General features: G+C 48.0%; 1 protein-coding gene across 1 annotated transcript in view; it reads left to right on the forward strand.

Moving 5' to 3' along the window:
* Window positions 1-15,563, forward strand: part of CENPC (centromere protein C) — a 1,111,772-nt gene that overhangs the window by 128,475 nt on the left and 967,734 nt on the right. Inside the window, exon 4 of the mRNA XM_086961919.1 lies at window positions 10,903-11,000. Coding sequence (XP_086818045.1) covers window positions 10,903-11,000 — 98 coding nt within the window. The remainder of the gene's footprint in view (window positions 1-10,902; window positions 11,001-15,563) is intronic.

Here is a 15,563-nt window from a genome sequence, read left to right on the forward strand (position 1 = left end):
TGCTGGATCCCCACCGAAACTAGAAAAACTGTCACCCACGCACTGGTCACGAGCCGCCTGGACTACGGAAACACCCTATACGCCGGTACCACCGCAAAACTCCAGAAAAAACTCCAACGCATCCAGAACGCTTCAGCCAGACTCACACTAGACATCCCGCGTAAAGACCACATCTCTGGTCACCTGAAAAACCTCCACTGGCTCCCCGTCAATAAAAGGATTGCTTTCCGCCTCCTAACCCACGTACACAAAGCACTCTACGAACTTGGACCCGAATGCCTTAACACACGACTCTCCTTCTACACCCCTCCCGCCAGCTACGATCCTCCAACCAAGCCCTTGCTACTGTACCTCGCATCAACAAAACCACAATGGGAGGTAGATCCTTCTCCTACCTGGCAGCTAAAACCTGGAACTCACTTCCCACTCACCTTCGCCTCACTCAGAACCACCGAGCATTCAGAAAGCAACTTAAAACTTGGATATTCGACAAGTAATTCCCCCACCCTTCTTCAAGCGCCTTGAGACCCTCTGGGTATGTAGTGCGCTATATAAATCATTTGACTTTGACTTGACTCTCCTAGTGGCACCAGGTTTGGGTTCGCTGGCCTCAGTATACAGGAGTTCTTCCTCCCAATAGGTCCTGTGGGAGCCGCCACTGACATCTCCCTTTTCCTGTGCAGCAGCTTGTTGTTGCTCAAGAGTGGTGCAGACCTGCTGCCCAAGGCACAGCTGTTCCCTAGTGGGTCCCCCTGGACCCCGGAGCTCAACCTGGTTAGTTCCATGGGCTCCGTTCCCTCTGGAGCTGACAAGTCCTCTCCCTGAGGAGAGGGGTCCTGAGCTCTTTGCTGTTTATAAGCTGGTCCCCCAGTTTTCTTGCCTTTCCTCTTGGAAGGTTGGGTCATCCTTTCAGGCTCCAACCCTTCTTATTCACTGTGCTCGGTTTTTTGCTCTTGTCTTCACACACACTATCTCAGGGATTTGCAGCATGGCTGCATGGGTTTCCAGTTCTTCCTCTGCCCATGCTGAGGTCTCCAGGTCATTTCTAAGCAGACAGGCAGTTGGATGTTTTGGAGAGACCACTACTTGTTTGAGCCCCAGCCCCCCCCACCCCCAGTCTAATGTAACTATGGCCATGGAATGATCTGTTGTGACACTGTCAGCGATGGTGACTGGATAGGTTTTTTCAGTCACATATTGCCTGGGGAAACCACTGTATCTCAAAACATAGTGATACTGGCACCTGTAGCCCTTGGGGCTTCTACTATTCTAGTCCTATTAACTAAGGGGCATTCCAAGTACTTCTTTAAGTTAGGAGGCCGGACAGCTAAAGTGGCCAACTTTCCCTCCCCCTTCATAACCTAGAACAGCTTCATTGTGAACCCTGATTTTCTCTGGGCACACTATTAATCCCCACTGAAGATTTGCCACACCAGGGCTAACTTGTGGTAGACTAGGGGCATTTTTGTTAGGACAGGCAGAAGCTCCAATTTGGTGTACAACCTTCTTACAAGTGCGACACCAGGCCTTTAAGGGATAAAAATGTTTACCCTTATACCCACTAGTGGACTGTGAAGGATTCCGGGGCCCACCCTCCTGAACATGTTTTGGGGTCTTTAAAAAAGACTCCTGGTTTTTATCTTGGGGTGTTCACCCCCTCTCCCCTGGGAAGGTTTTGTAACCCCCTTCTGTTGGTCACCAACAATGGAAGTTTTGGTCACCCTAGTCTTGACCCAATGGTCTATCTTTTTCCCAATTCTTAGGGAGAAATTAGACCTAGGTCCATTAGTTACTGATGTAAGTTTCATTTGTGCAATTACTTAACGTTTTCTTTCATCAACATATTATAAAGCCCAACATAGTTATGCACATCACTTCCAGTTAACCAACCATGTAGTGTCTTTACTGAGTAGTCCATGAAGTCAACCCAGGATTGGCTTGGGGTTTTTTGAGCCCCCTTGAATCTAATCCTATACTCCTCTGTTGTCTATTCATGAGGTCAAAGGACTCCGCAACTGGACCAGTGAGGGGCAGAAGTCGGTCTCTGCAGTTACCAGAGAAAAGTTCCCAAAGTAGGGCTCCCCAGCGTGACTTTACTTGCCTCAATCCACTAGCCCTCTCAAAGCCTGTGAATCACTTTTTTTTTTTTTAATGTCTTTATTGACATTTCTACACACAAACATATGCATGGCAAGGAGAGCAATAGGTGTTATGGTACATAGACTTCAGAATATCATTATTTGCTAGGAAGACGTCATCCTTCCTTACCTTCTGCATTTGGCGCGGTCTGGCCTTAATGTTCATTCCATTGAGGTGCATCTCGCTGCATTGACTGCCTACAGGAAATGCCCTTCACAGACTTCCTTTTTCCAGATCCCTGTGATCAAAGATTTCTTGGAAGGCTTGAAGAAAGTATTCCCTCCTGTCCGGCTTCCTTCGCCTTCATGGGAATTGAATGTGGTGCTGTCCAGATTGATGAAGGAGCCTTTTTGAACCTATTCATAAGGCTTCGTTGCAGCACCTGTCCTGGAAGGCGGCGTTCCTCGTGGCCATTACATCGGCCCGCAGGGTGAGTGAAATTCAGGTGTTGTGTTGCCAAGAACCTTATACTGTATTTCATGCTGCTAAGGTTGTTATGCGTACTCACCCTAAATTTCTTCCCAAGGTCATTTCTGATTTTCATGTCAACCAGACTATAACTTTGCCTACGTTTTTTCAGAATCCTTCATCTCCAGCGGAAAGGTCCTTACATTCCCTGGATGTTAGGAGGGTGTTAAAATTTTATATGGATAAGACCAAAGATATTCGTAGGTCAGACCAATTGTTCATCAATTATGGATCAGTCAGGACGGGTCTTGCTACCTCTAAGCAGTCCATCTCTAGGTGGATTGTGTCCTGCATACAACTGTGTTACCAGAAAGCTAATAAGACCTTGGGGGGTAAACCTAAGGCTCATTCCAACAGGGGCGAAGCTGCCACGACGGCTTTGCTCCGTAACGTTCCTATTGCAGAAATCTGCAAGGCCGCCACTTGGAAGTCGGCCCATACCTTTGCTAAGCATTACTGTCTGGACCCGGATGCCAGGGCAGACGCTCTGGTTGGGCAGGCTTCGCTGCGAAATCTGTTCGCACAATAGTGGTGTTATTTCTCGTTTCTCCACCGCCGCTTTGGTGTGGGGATGGGCTTGCCATTCTATTCATTAGATTATGACTATACACAGAGATCCCCTACTACAGAAGGAGTAGTTTCTGTCCTGTAACTCCAGTTCTGTAGTAGGGGTATCTCTGTTATAGTCATAACCGCCCTCCTCCCCGGTGGAGAGAGATATTCATGTAAGGAATGCTACAGGTCTGGCGTGTTACGCCTTCAAAAAGAACTGAAAGTAAAAGGGACCTGCAGTGCATTCTGGGATACTGTGAAGTTCTGGAAAGTTCTCTTAAAGGCATAGTATCCTGTTTTGAGCCACATAATGGCAGCCTATGGGGCTTGTCTGTTCATGTCTTCCTCTCTATCATTCCAGAGGGTTTTTGCTGCTGAGGCAAGGGAAATCTGGACAGACTTTGCTGTTTGTGGATTTGTGGTGGAATTTCTAGTTGAAGTACTGGACAGTGTAGCCTGGTTATAGGCTGCATTATCTGTCTTTAAATTCTCTCTTAAGTGTCTGTGCAGTTCTGCATTTTTTCGACACTTTAAGAGATTATTTTTGATTGCTCCGGGGTCCACGCACATGGGCGGGACTATTCACTAGATTATGACTATAACAGAGATACCCCTACTACAGAACTGGAGTTACAGGACAGAAACTACTCCTTCACTGATGCAGGAGCTTCGGTTTGGATACAGCAGAAGCGGTTGGAGTTTGCCTCAGCTGGATGCCTTAGATCTTGCACCAGTGGGTCCATTTATGGCACTTAAATAAAGACACTTTTTAATATAACTTTCAGACTCCATCGCTTTATTACACACAGTCACTTTCTTAGACACACCTGATTTCACCATTTCGCTTCTGCGGCATTGCAACATTCTGCATTATATTCTTCACGATTATTTTTTTATTCCTGCTTGCTAAAACACTGCATTAGAGTCTTCAGACCGGTAGGGGTGAGTAGGTTGCTTCCCACTCGATGTCTCGATGTATAGTATAAACACATACTAACACTACTTACATAGGTATGCTACAGCGGCCAGTATCCTACAGCGCCCACAGCACACTACTTTACAGCAATCAGCGCACGGCTTAGGCTCACGGTTTCATCCCTAAGTCTTCAGACTGGTAGCAGTGAGTAGTTTGCTTCCCACTCCCGCTATTGTCTAAACGCATACTAACACCACCTGTACAGCTATGCTACAGCGCGCAGTATGCGACTGCGCCCAGAGCACATCAGTTTACAGCCCTCCGCTCACAGTTTAGGCGCCCGCTTTCATCCCCAAGTGTACCAGCACCTCACCTCAGCACCATCTCACTGTGAGCAAAACAGCACTTTCATACCGGTAGGGGTAAATACTTCACTTCACACGCACTGTTTAGCACACCTAACCACCTCACAGAGCTCACAGCGCTCCTATCCACCTCTTTTCTACTTTTTTTGCCCTTTTTTCCCCTTACTCGCTTCAACTGAAACACAAAATGGCTGCCGACACGTCCTAGTTGCAAACGTTCGCAGCTCATAACGCCTGAGCCAGATGGCAGAATTCCCAAATATCGATATATGTATGTATGTGTGTGTGTGTGTGTGTGTGTGTGTGTGTGTGTATATATATATATATGTATGTGTATGTGTATGTGTGTGTGTGTATATATATATATATATATATATGTGTGTGTATATATGCGTGTGTATATGCGTATATGTGTGTGTGTATATATGTCTGTGTGTGTGTATATATGTCTGTGTATATATATATGTAGATGTATGTATATGTGTATATGTATGTATATCTATATGCGTATGTGTATATATATATCTGCGTATAGATGTATACGTGTATATATGAATAAATGCGTATATGTATGAATATACATATATATGAATATATATATATATATATATGTCCAGAACACTCCTCCAAAGGAAGAAAAGGCCACAGCAGGGGAAACGTGGAAAGTGGCTTTATTCCACAAACAGCCGGCAAAGAAATTCACAAACACCTGCAGTGGCGAATGCATTTCGGCGTCTTTTAGCCTTCTTCAGCGCAGTGAGGGAAGGAAAGGAAGGAGACAGCAGGGAGGGAGACCTATAACGAGAACAAGGCACTATGAGACAAAAACATATACTACATTGAGCATAGACATTTGTTGATACATATACATAAATCTAAATTATCTTGCATAGTAGGAAATAGTAATAGCTGTAAATGAAAAGAACGTAACATTGCCTGGCAACCTGGTATCCTGCAGAGTGTAGTCAATAGTAACCTATGCGATAAACAGTATATTAGAATCAACCCTGTAGTGTTTGCATGAACACAGAAATCATGTAAATGTGTCAGACATACCAATAGGTTTAGCTAGGATCTCTTCAACAGGGGGGATAGTAGAACGGAGCCTGCCAGGCGGTAGCTCAATCAACCCCTGCTGCGTAAATATAAAATGGTTGGGTAAGGTTATTGTAGCATCAATTAACAACGTGCTTCAGACTTCCTGGTTTAACTCCACCAAGGAGTATCAATTAAATAGTGCTCCGTGATGCTCAAAACTAAAGCTGATTTGTAGGGCCAAAACAATAAATTCTGGTGATGCTTTTTCCCGCTGGGAGTTTCATCAGAACTCAGGAGGATGGGAAATCTAATTCCCAGCAACCTTGATGGATCAGCACCCCGGTAATCTCTAAGCACAGTCACACTTGAAAAAAGTTCCAAATTTACAATAACCTTCTTAACCTCAGAAGGCAATCAGCAGCTCGCGCTCAGAACTGCCCACAGAATACTGTAATAGAAAATGTCCTTCTTGCATCAGAAGGTGATTATCAGCTTGCGCCCAGAGCTGCCCACAGTATGCACTCTAGTAACATATGGTCCCGCTAGAAGCATGAAAATTCCACACAACAACGGGACTGCTCAGCAACAGCTGGAACAAGGATTGACCACAGCAGCCCCGCAAGAATCCACAAGGGATTCGGCCAACGGGACTGCCCCTTCACTGCTTGGAAGAGAGGAACAGTATAAAAGAACTTAAGGGAGATGCGGGAAATATCTACCCTTCAAAGACAACAAATGTTGGTGCGAACACCCCTACCAGTCTCCTTCGGCAGCAACACAAAATCAACGGCACCGCTCTGGAGTTCTGGCATCACTTTGTAAAGTTGCGTGATGACGTCACACGCTCTCAGGCCAAACGCTCATGGGACATGTAGATTCTGGACCGTTCGCGGCCCGCAGACCATGGCTCAGGGCAGTGTTCGAGGCTGGCCTCCGCCGTGGGACGTAACCGGCATGGACCACCCGGCAGGAGGGAGATGCTTCGCGAAAGGCAAAATATGCTCGAACTGTGGAAAGCCCAACCACTTTGTGAAAATGTGCCGCAGCAGTGGCGGTCGCCGCCCCGGGCCAAGCACGATAAGGCCTGTCCATGCTGTGCAACATCTGTCACTGGAGGACCCTGGACCCTGCAGCGACGCCTCACGGTCAGCGTTCCACCTAGAAGATGATGATGACGACGTCTTTGTGTTGTTCGTAGGAAGAGAGGGGTGGAGGAGACAGCCACCTCCCATGTGCGAGATTACCATAGCAGGTTCCCCAGTACAGGCTCTGATTGACACGGGGGCGTCTGTAAAAGTGATGGACAGCATACAATATGAAAAACTGTCTCCACGCCCGCCACTAGCGCCATCTAAAGCCAAAATCTATACCTACGACAGCGATGACCCACTTCCCCTGAGAGGGATAATAGAATTAGTGGCTGCCTGCAACGACCAGGAGGTGTAGTCAAGGTTTCATGTAACGGGAGGAAAGCGTGGCACGCTGCTCAGCTGCCATACGGCCGAGGATCTCCAGCTGGTGTTCTTTGCACGCCAAGTGCAAGAGCTACACGCCGACGCGATGCTGAAAGACTTCCCTGCACTATTTCAAGGGCTCGGTCGCCTGAAAGGAAAGACCTTCAAGCTACACATTGATCCCACAGTGAGGCCAACGGCATTGAGACACAGACGTGTGCTGTTTCACCTGCGACCGCAAGTGGAGGAGGAATTGCGGAAGCTCGAGGATTTGGGGGTCATAGAGAAGGTGTCAGGCCCGACGCTTTGGCTTTCACCTCTCGTGGTCGCCCCTAAACCCAAACAACCCGGTGCCATACGCCTATGCGTGGACATGCGCCTACCTAATAAAGCAGTGAAAAGAGAAAGGCATCTGACGCCCACGATGGACGACATCGTAGCGGACCTAAACGGGGCCCGCTGGTTCTCGAAACTGGATCTGAATGCCGGGTACCACCAGCTCGAGCTACACCTGGATAGCCGCAACATAACCACCTTCTCTACGCACATCGGCCTTCAGAGGTACAAATGGTTAAGCTTTGGTGTTTCATCTGCTGCCGAAGTTTTTCAAAACGCCATAAGGGAAACACTGTCTGGATTGTCGGGACTCAAGCCTAAGGGACGACATCCTGGTCTTCTCGAAGACGCTCGAAGAACACCACGTACACCTTCGTGCCACCCTACAATGCCTGGCTGATCACGGCCTCACCTTACCTCGAGCCAAGTGCTCATTTTACCAGGAATCGGTAGAGTTCTTCGGGTATGTCTTCTCGAGGGATGGACTCCAGGTAGACCCGAAAAAGGCGGAAGCAATCAGATCAGCGCCGAAACCAACATCTGCAACTGAGGTCAGGAGCTTCTTAGGGATGGCCACGTACTGTGGCCGCGTCATCCCTAGCTTGGCGTCCCTCTCGGAACCCCTAAGGGTGCTGACCAAGGCAGGACAGCCATGGATGTGGTCCGCGAAAGAGGATGAAGCATTCACGGCAGTCAAGGACGCATTGATCGACGACCAGGTCATGGCATACTTCAGGCCGCACCGGCGCACGTAAGTGGTTGTGGATGCGAGCCCGGTTGACCTTGGAGCTGTCCTGATGCAAGAGACGGAAGCCCACAAATGGGTGCCCACCGCCTATGCCAGTTGGGCACTGACCGCTACGGTAATGAGGTATGCACAAATCGAACGGGAGGCGTTAGCCATTAAGTGGGCATGCCAGCATTTTCACTTGTACTTATATGACCACGAGTTTAAAGTTGTCACAGACCACAAACCTCTGGTGCCGTTGTTCGCAGGGACGGCCAGGCTTGCTCCTCCCGGCATTGAAAGATGGGCTGTCCAGCTGCAGACATACTGTTTCGAGGTCATCTACCATCCTGGAGCGGATAACCCGGCAGACTTCCTGTCACTACACCTGGGCACGGCTGCCCATGATCAGGCGATGGAAGACACGGAGGAGGTCGAAGAATTTGTGAGGATGCTGTCGCAGGAGGCGTGCCCCGCCGCCCTCACCCAGGATGCCATTGGAAAGGCCACAAACGAAGATGAGTGCCTCAACCGGGTTAATAACACACTCACCAATCGCAGCTGGAAACTTCCTAGACTGGGTCAGTGACCTCACGGCCACGGAACAACAATTTAGACAACAAATATGGAGGGCACAGAATGAACTCCGTGTGGGACCCCACGGGATAGTCCTCTGCAGCACGGCGATAGTGATTCCGTCCAATCTGCAGAAAGAAGTGGTGCGCCTTGCCCACCAAGGTCATCAGGGAGCGTTGAAGACGAAGGCGCAGCTGCGCAGTAAAGTATTGTTCCCCGGCATGGACTCCGCGGTGGAAGAGGAAATCCGCAACTATCATTCGTGTACTATCACTGGCCAGGACCCAGCCCCTCATCCCGTAATCACAGAAGACCCGTGTCGTTAGCCATGGCCGAAACTCAGCATAGACTTCGGGTCCTTACCGGATGGGTGGCACACGCTGGTGGTAATGACTCCTACTCACGTTTCCCGGTGGTAGAGGTAGTACCCTCCACCGCGTTCACGCATGTGAAGAGAGCACTACAACGAATCTTCGCCATGATGGGTCTGCCCGCGGAAGTAAGGTCGGACAACGGCCCACCCTTTCAAGGAAAAGACTTCCAGACCTACCTGGCAGCCAGAGGCATACACCACCGGAAAATCACCCCACAGTGGCCTCAGGCGAACTGTGAGGTCGAGAGGATCATGCGGACTTTGAACCGAGCGCTCCAGATCGGAGTAGAAAGGAGAGAAGAAGCAGAAGAATGTCTGTCCCAGTTTTTGTGCGCGTATCAGCAAACTCCTCACTCCACCACCCGATGCGGCCCGGCTCATCTGCTGTTCAAGAAAATGCCAAGAGACTGTGTGCCGAACGGTCCCTCCTGGTGCCTGCCAGAGTTAGACCAGAACGCCACCCAAAGCAGGAGGAGACGTACCAACGAAAAAGCCAGTCGGGCCAGAAGAGCCCAACCCAGGTCCCTGGTGGTCGGTGACAAAGTTGTCCTCAAGAACAGACACCCAAATTGGAAGTATGGCAACGCCTATCGAGCCTGAAGTGTGGGAGATTGTTAATGTCCAAGGCACCATGATATCCGCAACCTGAGGCATGAGAGCAGTCACACAAAACGTGTCATGGTTCAAACGCGTCCCTAGAGGGCGCGACGATGCCAGCCAAACATCTGAGGAAGTGGAGCATGAGGGCGATGGTCATGCCGACAACGAAATGCCGACAAGCCAGCGAGGAGGGGAAACATCCCCGCCAAGACCTGAACCAGAGAAGAACGACACCCTGGAGGGTACCTCAAGAGAAACCCCAGACCCAGTTGAGCAGTCCAGAGAGGAGGGAGCGACAGAGAATCAACGGAGCCAAAGATACCATCTCAGGTCCAACCCAACTCCTAGCCAGAGACTCAAGGACTATGCGTGGGGTCTGGGTCCCCTCAAGAAACTCCCATGACCGGGACTACTGATCCGTGAGTTTAGAGGGATGTAGTAACGGTGCCACCTGGCCCGTCCTTGCACGCACGCATACACCTCAGGGGCGGGGCAGCCCCTGGGTATAAATAAATGGGCCCGAGACCGCTCGGGGTCTTCGGCCCGAGCCAGCAGCTAGTGTGTATGTGTGATTATTCATACCGTTAGTTAGGCCCCACTCTGCGGCCTAGGTCACCACTGCCCTTGTAATCCAGGTGCTACAGTTACCACCAGTTCAGAATCAATGATGATTGCATTTCCTAAATGTCCATTAGTCTCAGTGAGGAAATCCTATGTAATGTGACTGAAGACTAAGCGCTAGGATACCCGTTGACAGTCATTGCGCTATACAAGTATGCCAATACATACATACATACATACATACATACATACATACATACATACATATATACATACATACATACATACATACATGCAGTTACAGAATTGCAAATAGGAAATCCCTATTTGCCATTTCCTAGTTTGCGATTCCCAAAATACATTTTCAACTGGGTAGAAATCTTTTTCCGATGACGTATATGGCTTTCTTACATACCAAGGGCAAGTTTGCATTTCTTAATGGCCTGAACTAGTGATTCGGACTTTAAGAAATGCAAAATTGGTTTGTACATATGGGTCTTTTTCTTCCTGTGTAAAAATCATTTAGCCATCACTGACTGTCTTGATGAGAATGTGATAGGAACTGTGGTTGATCAGGTTGAAACATCTAGTTTGAATGTAAAACTTGAAGGAGAATGTTCATGAAAGGCCTTTTCTCGAAGTACAACATTTTCAAACAAAGCCTTCTCCATTCCTGTTTGTAATGAAGTCAATTCTCATTCATTTGTAAAGGAGGTGTTACAAGAACTCAGAATATTGCTATCATCTTAAATCAAATTCTTCCTTAATGCTATCTTTTTTTATTTCTTTATCCTTAGTTGTTGCTGATCTTAGCACAGTTGATCCACAGCCTCTGATTTGCTCCACTCCCATCAGCATCAATTCCCGAACTGCTGCACTTAATCAGAATAAACAGGTAAATGAAACATGTTCTTTTTAAATGCTACATAAACTTTTACTGTTTATATATTCATTTGAAGGGTGAACTCTATTAAAAGAATACAAGCAAGGCCAAAGTTACCCTTTTTAGGTCTCGCTTAGCGATGCAGCGCCAGCTGCTCGTGTAAGCGAGACTTATTGTTGCTGGGTAGCTTAGCGAAGTGGGACAGGAGAGATGCACGAGTGTGGAAACACATTGGAGCCATGCGCTGTGAACCTGCGCTTTGGAGACATGGGCTGTGAGCGTGTACGGCTGCGTTAGCAGCATCTTGTCGCGCTCCCCCACGCTTTCCCTTTTGTGAGCGAGGGCACCTGGACAGCCCATGTGCACACTCACGGCGTCTTGTTGACTTGGGTTACGTTTATTTTCCACGAGCTCAGGCAGAGCGGGCGAGAGCCGGGGGCCCATCAGACGGTGGCTGTCTATTCGAGAGAGCCCCTGAAAGTGAGCCTCGACAGCCGGCATTTCCCCCCGGGCACTCCAGTGACATGCACAAGACATCGTCCCACACTTCTGGCAAGGCAGGCGGCACGGAGGACTGCAGGCAGGCGTCAAAACCAAGGCGAGCCCGCTAACTTTAGACTGTATGAGACGGGTCCTGCCGTGGGCGGTATACAGTGAGGTTTGGCTGCCTGGCGCCTGCAGTGTGGTTGTGGTCTGTGAGGTGAGGTAGGGGTCTGTGAGGATCTGTTCGTCTTCAGCAGCTGCGGCACTGTCAGATCTTGGAAGGCTTGTGAAAGGTTTTGGAGCTGGGGCCTCATGAAAATGTCTCAAGAGATCAAAATGTGTCCAAAGGGCCTGCACTCCTTCCAGTTGACCAGTTATAAATGGTCACTAGTACAAAATCCGATTGGCATTTGGTCTGGTTATAGTATGTTGGTTCCACTTAGTATTCTTCATTTAGAAGGTGTAATCAACTTGTTTTATCTACTCCACATTTTTATTCCATAGTAAAGCACACACGCAGGCAAGCACACACGCACAAACAGACACACGCTAGAGTAGTGAAATGTAATTTAGACCAATGAGCCCATTTTCCCGAGACTGCATCGTCAAGCATGAACTACTCTGGGCATCCATATGTTTTTTCAAATGTACCCCATTTTCTCCCACCCAAACCTCATTGAGAAATTATGCGGAATTATGAGGCATCACCTTTGGGGATACTACTCACGACAGCCCACTCTAATGTGTGTAAATAAAAACGATGCGACCTGTATTAAGGCATGCCTCATCCACTCAAAGTGCTGCATAAGCAGTTTCACTCACAGGTACACATCCTCAGTGTGAGATTATGTGGAACTGTAAGGCATCACTTTTGGAAATACCGCGTTCAGCAGCCCACTGTGATGTGTGTACATAAAAACGATACCATCTTATTTATCCAGGCTCAAACACTCATAAACAGCGTCTACCACAGGTCTGCACATCTCAGCAAATAAAGCCGACATGAGGAGGCCGCGATGCCTCAGTATTAAATTACATTTCCACATATGGTGTGATGATAAAGATCCCTGTCAGCAGGCCATATGGACACAGATTATCTGACTGCAATACCCATTGTGTCCAAGTCGCACGATCGGAGATCAGCACGCTGTAATTCCATATGTAGTGCAAGACACTGGCCGGCTGTGCATGCAAACTGGGCACCGTCCGAGCTGTGCAAGTGAAGTTTTCACTTGACGATTTCATACTTTTCACCTTTAGCATAGCGTGCTAAATTCCCTAGTTTTCCTTTGATCGTGCAAAGGTTTTCTCTACTTAAAAAGAGCATTTTTATCCTAATAAAGCCCAGTTTAGGGAACATTCTGTCTTTGTGTGATCAACAACTGCTTGTATGTTTGCATCATAGTTCCAGCCTGGAGCATTTTCTGTGCAACTTTACTTTTTGCGGAGCTTTTCTATGCACAGCTATTTTTAACGTTAAATACAGACAGATGCAGCATACCCATTACATTTTGACAGATAACATTTTCATCCTTATTTGTAAGACCACACCCTGGTAGTGGGAAATAGATTTCGATTTGTAGCAGAATTTGTTTGACATATAATAAACCTTTCCTTGTTATGCGTTCACTACTAGAGGGGATTATTCCTTGGGCAGAATTGTGGGTAACTGATGTTATTGTTACCCAGTTTATCATCTTTGTAAACATGAACTAAGTTGTGCTCGAATCTGTAAACTGTATGTGGCACACAGATATGAGCAGCGAGCACCTGTGTTAGCCACAGGGCTAACATTATCTTTATATCACGTGACGTGGTCATCACGGTGTTCTAGGGAGCGAGCACACGACCTAATGACATGGAGCGTGCCCCAAATATTGTGCAAGAGACTATACTCATCACATTGCTCTAGAGAGCGAACCATCATATTATACAATGAGACATTTCCTGACTATTGTGCAAGATAGCACGTATATCACATTGTGCCATGGAATATTCCCATGTTCTTGTACACGTGCAAGGTACTATTCCAATTACATTCTGCAGGGAAGCATGCACATCACATTGCACCATGACCTATGCCCAGGATATTGTGCTACCCAATATGCCCAACTCATCATCACATTGCACCATTAACTTTGCCCTGTTCATCAAATTGCACAATAGAATAGTGCCATATGTTATGCATGTGCAAAGCACTATTCGAATCATAACATTGAGGGGTACACGGACACCTGATTGCACCATGAACTGTGTATGCCGCTAGTATGTGCAGCCTAGACCAGTGGATGCTGCTAGTATGTGCAGCCTAAACCAGTGCATGCTTGCACCACAGGTGAAGTGTGTGGGCTCCTGCTCAGGGTCGCTGCAAGGATTTTAGCCCTCTTTCTCTTCCCTACAAGGCCACGTATGTAATGTCCTATATTAGAATATGGCACCTCCTAGTGGCTGTCTGTGATGTCACCGTAACGCAATTGCCTGCAGTGACCTTAATGTAGCCATGTGCCTGATGTATGCACGTGCGTGTTCACACTTGTATAGGTCATAGCTGGTTGACGGTAACAACATAACATACCGTAGTTGGTGCAGTCTCCCGTGATTAGAACTCTGACCTTTCAAGGGTGCAGACAGTGTGACGCGTGGTTGATAAGATAGGGAGCGCGCTAACTCCTATGGAGCCTCAGTGTGTACCGCACACGTGACATTACCTGCCTGCCTTGCTCAAAGGCCAGTGTGCACTAGACTGACTCGAGAAAGCTGTAAACGAGGCTCTGTGTATGTGTAAGTCTCTGGGGGACGACAAACATTGTTCATTTGTAAAAAAATATCCAGCTCTATACACGTATGTCGCCTCCCCACGCCCTGCACAATAGACAGTAAGTGGCTGGGGTCTGTACCCGTACAGCCACCCACAACCGCCGTGCATTGAATAATGCTGCATTCAACAAGCACAGGACCTCTCGGCTCTGTGAGCTGTCACACCCAGGTGGTCTGGTTCGGGTTGGTGTTTGCATTCTGCGGGGGTGCCGAAGGGACGGGTGTGAAATAGGCAGGAAGGTCTCGCGACCTTTCACTTTACTTCTGTTCTCATGGCAACCGAAGGCGGTTCTACAATCTTCCACCGACCCCAGCGCACACGCGTCATCAGTTGGTCTGTGGAAGGTGGACGCCAGGGTAGGAAGGGCCACTGGAGTTATGTGATTGGGAGGCTGCGGCGTTTTTCGCATAATGATTGATTTTCCGCATTTGCCAAATGATCCGTGATCTGCAGCATAATTACAGATTTTAACAAAAAAAGGCGCAGGTAAAGGGGAAGGTCCTTTGTAAAGCTTGCCCGGGCACCTTTCTGTTGCTCATTGCTAGATGATGTGTTGAACTGGTACTAATGAGGTACAACCAAAGCCCAGACATTTTCAATAACTGTAAAAAAAAAAAATGCATTCGAGGGACTGGGACCAAAAAGGTAGGGGGGTGGTTCTTTTACAGACTGTATATCTATTTCAAGTGATCCCTAGGCCGCACATTCGTTTTAAAACCATAAATAAAAGCTATTGTCATTTACAATGCCAATAGCTTCAATTTGCATAACTGCAAGACCTATTGCCTTGCAAATGCTGGTTAGGTAGAACCTGGGCAGTAAGCATGCTCTGCTAGGCATGCTGAATTAGAGTATGGACTTAAATCCCAACCCATATTTGTCATTGGCTTCTCATTGTCCTTCTTAAATGCTGGCTTCTGATTCGTTAATAGGCTTTTTACTTTCTCCTTAGTACCGCCTTGTCTTAATTTGTAACCTTCCATGAACCGCACGGAGCCGCGAGGAGCCGCAAGGACCTGCAAGGAGTCAGGGAGCAGAGTAGAGCGGCGAGTGCTGTGAGTGGAGTGGGTAGATCCGCGGGGGGCGATAGTGGCACCAGCAGCCCTTGCAGCTCCAGTGTACTCTACTCCTGCTCGCACACCTCCTGATCCACGTACATGCACACGTTCTCTCGACTCCACTTTACTCCTGGTTGGCACTTGTTCCAGTGAGCTCCAGTGTGCCCTGCCCCTGCCTTTGCTCCTGCATTGTGAGGAACTGCTGTGAGCCACGAT

Source organism: Lissotriton vulgaris, chromosome 3_1 (genome assembly GCF_964263255.1).
Source record: "Lissotriton vulgaris chromosome 3_1, aLisVul1.2, whole genome shotgun sequence".
Lineage (NCBI taxonomy): Eukaryota > Metazoa > Chordata > Amphibia > Caudata > Salamandridae > Lissotriton > Lissotriton vulgaris.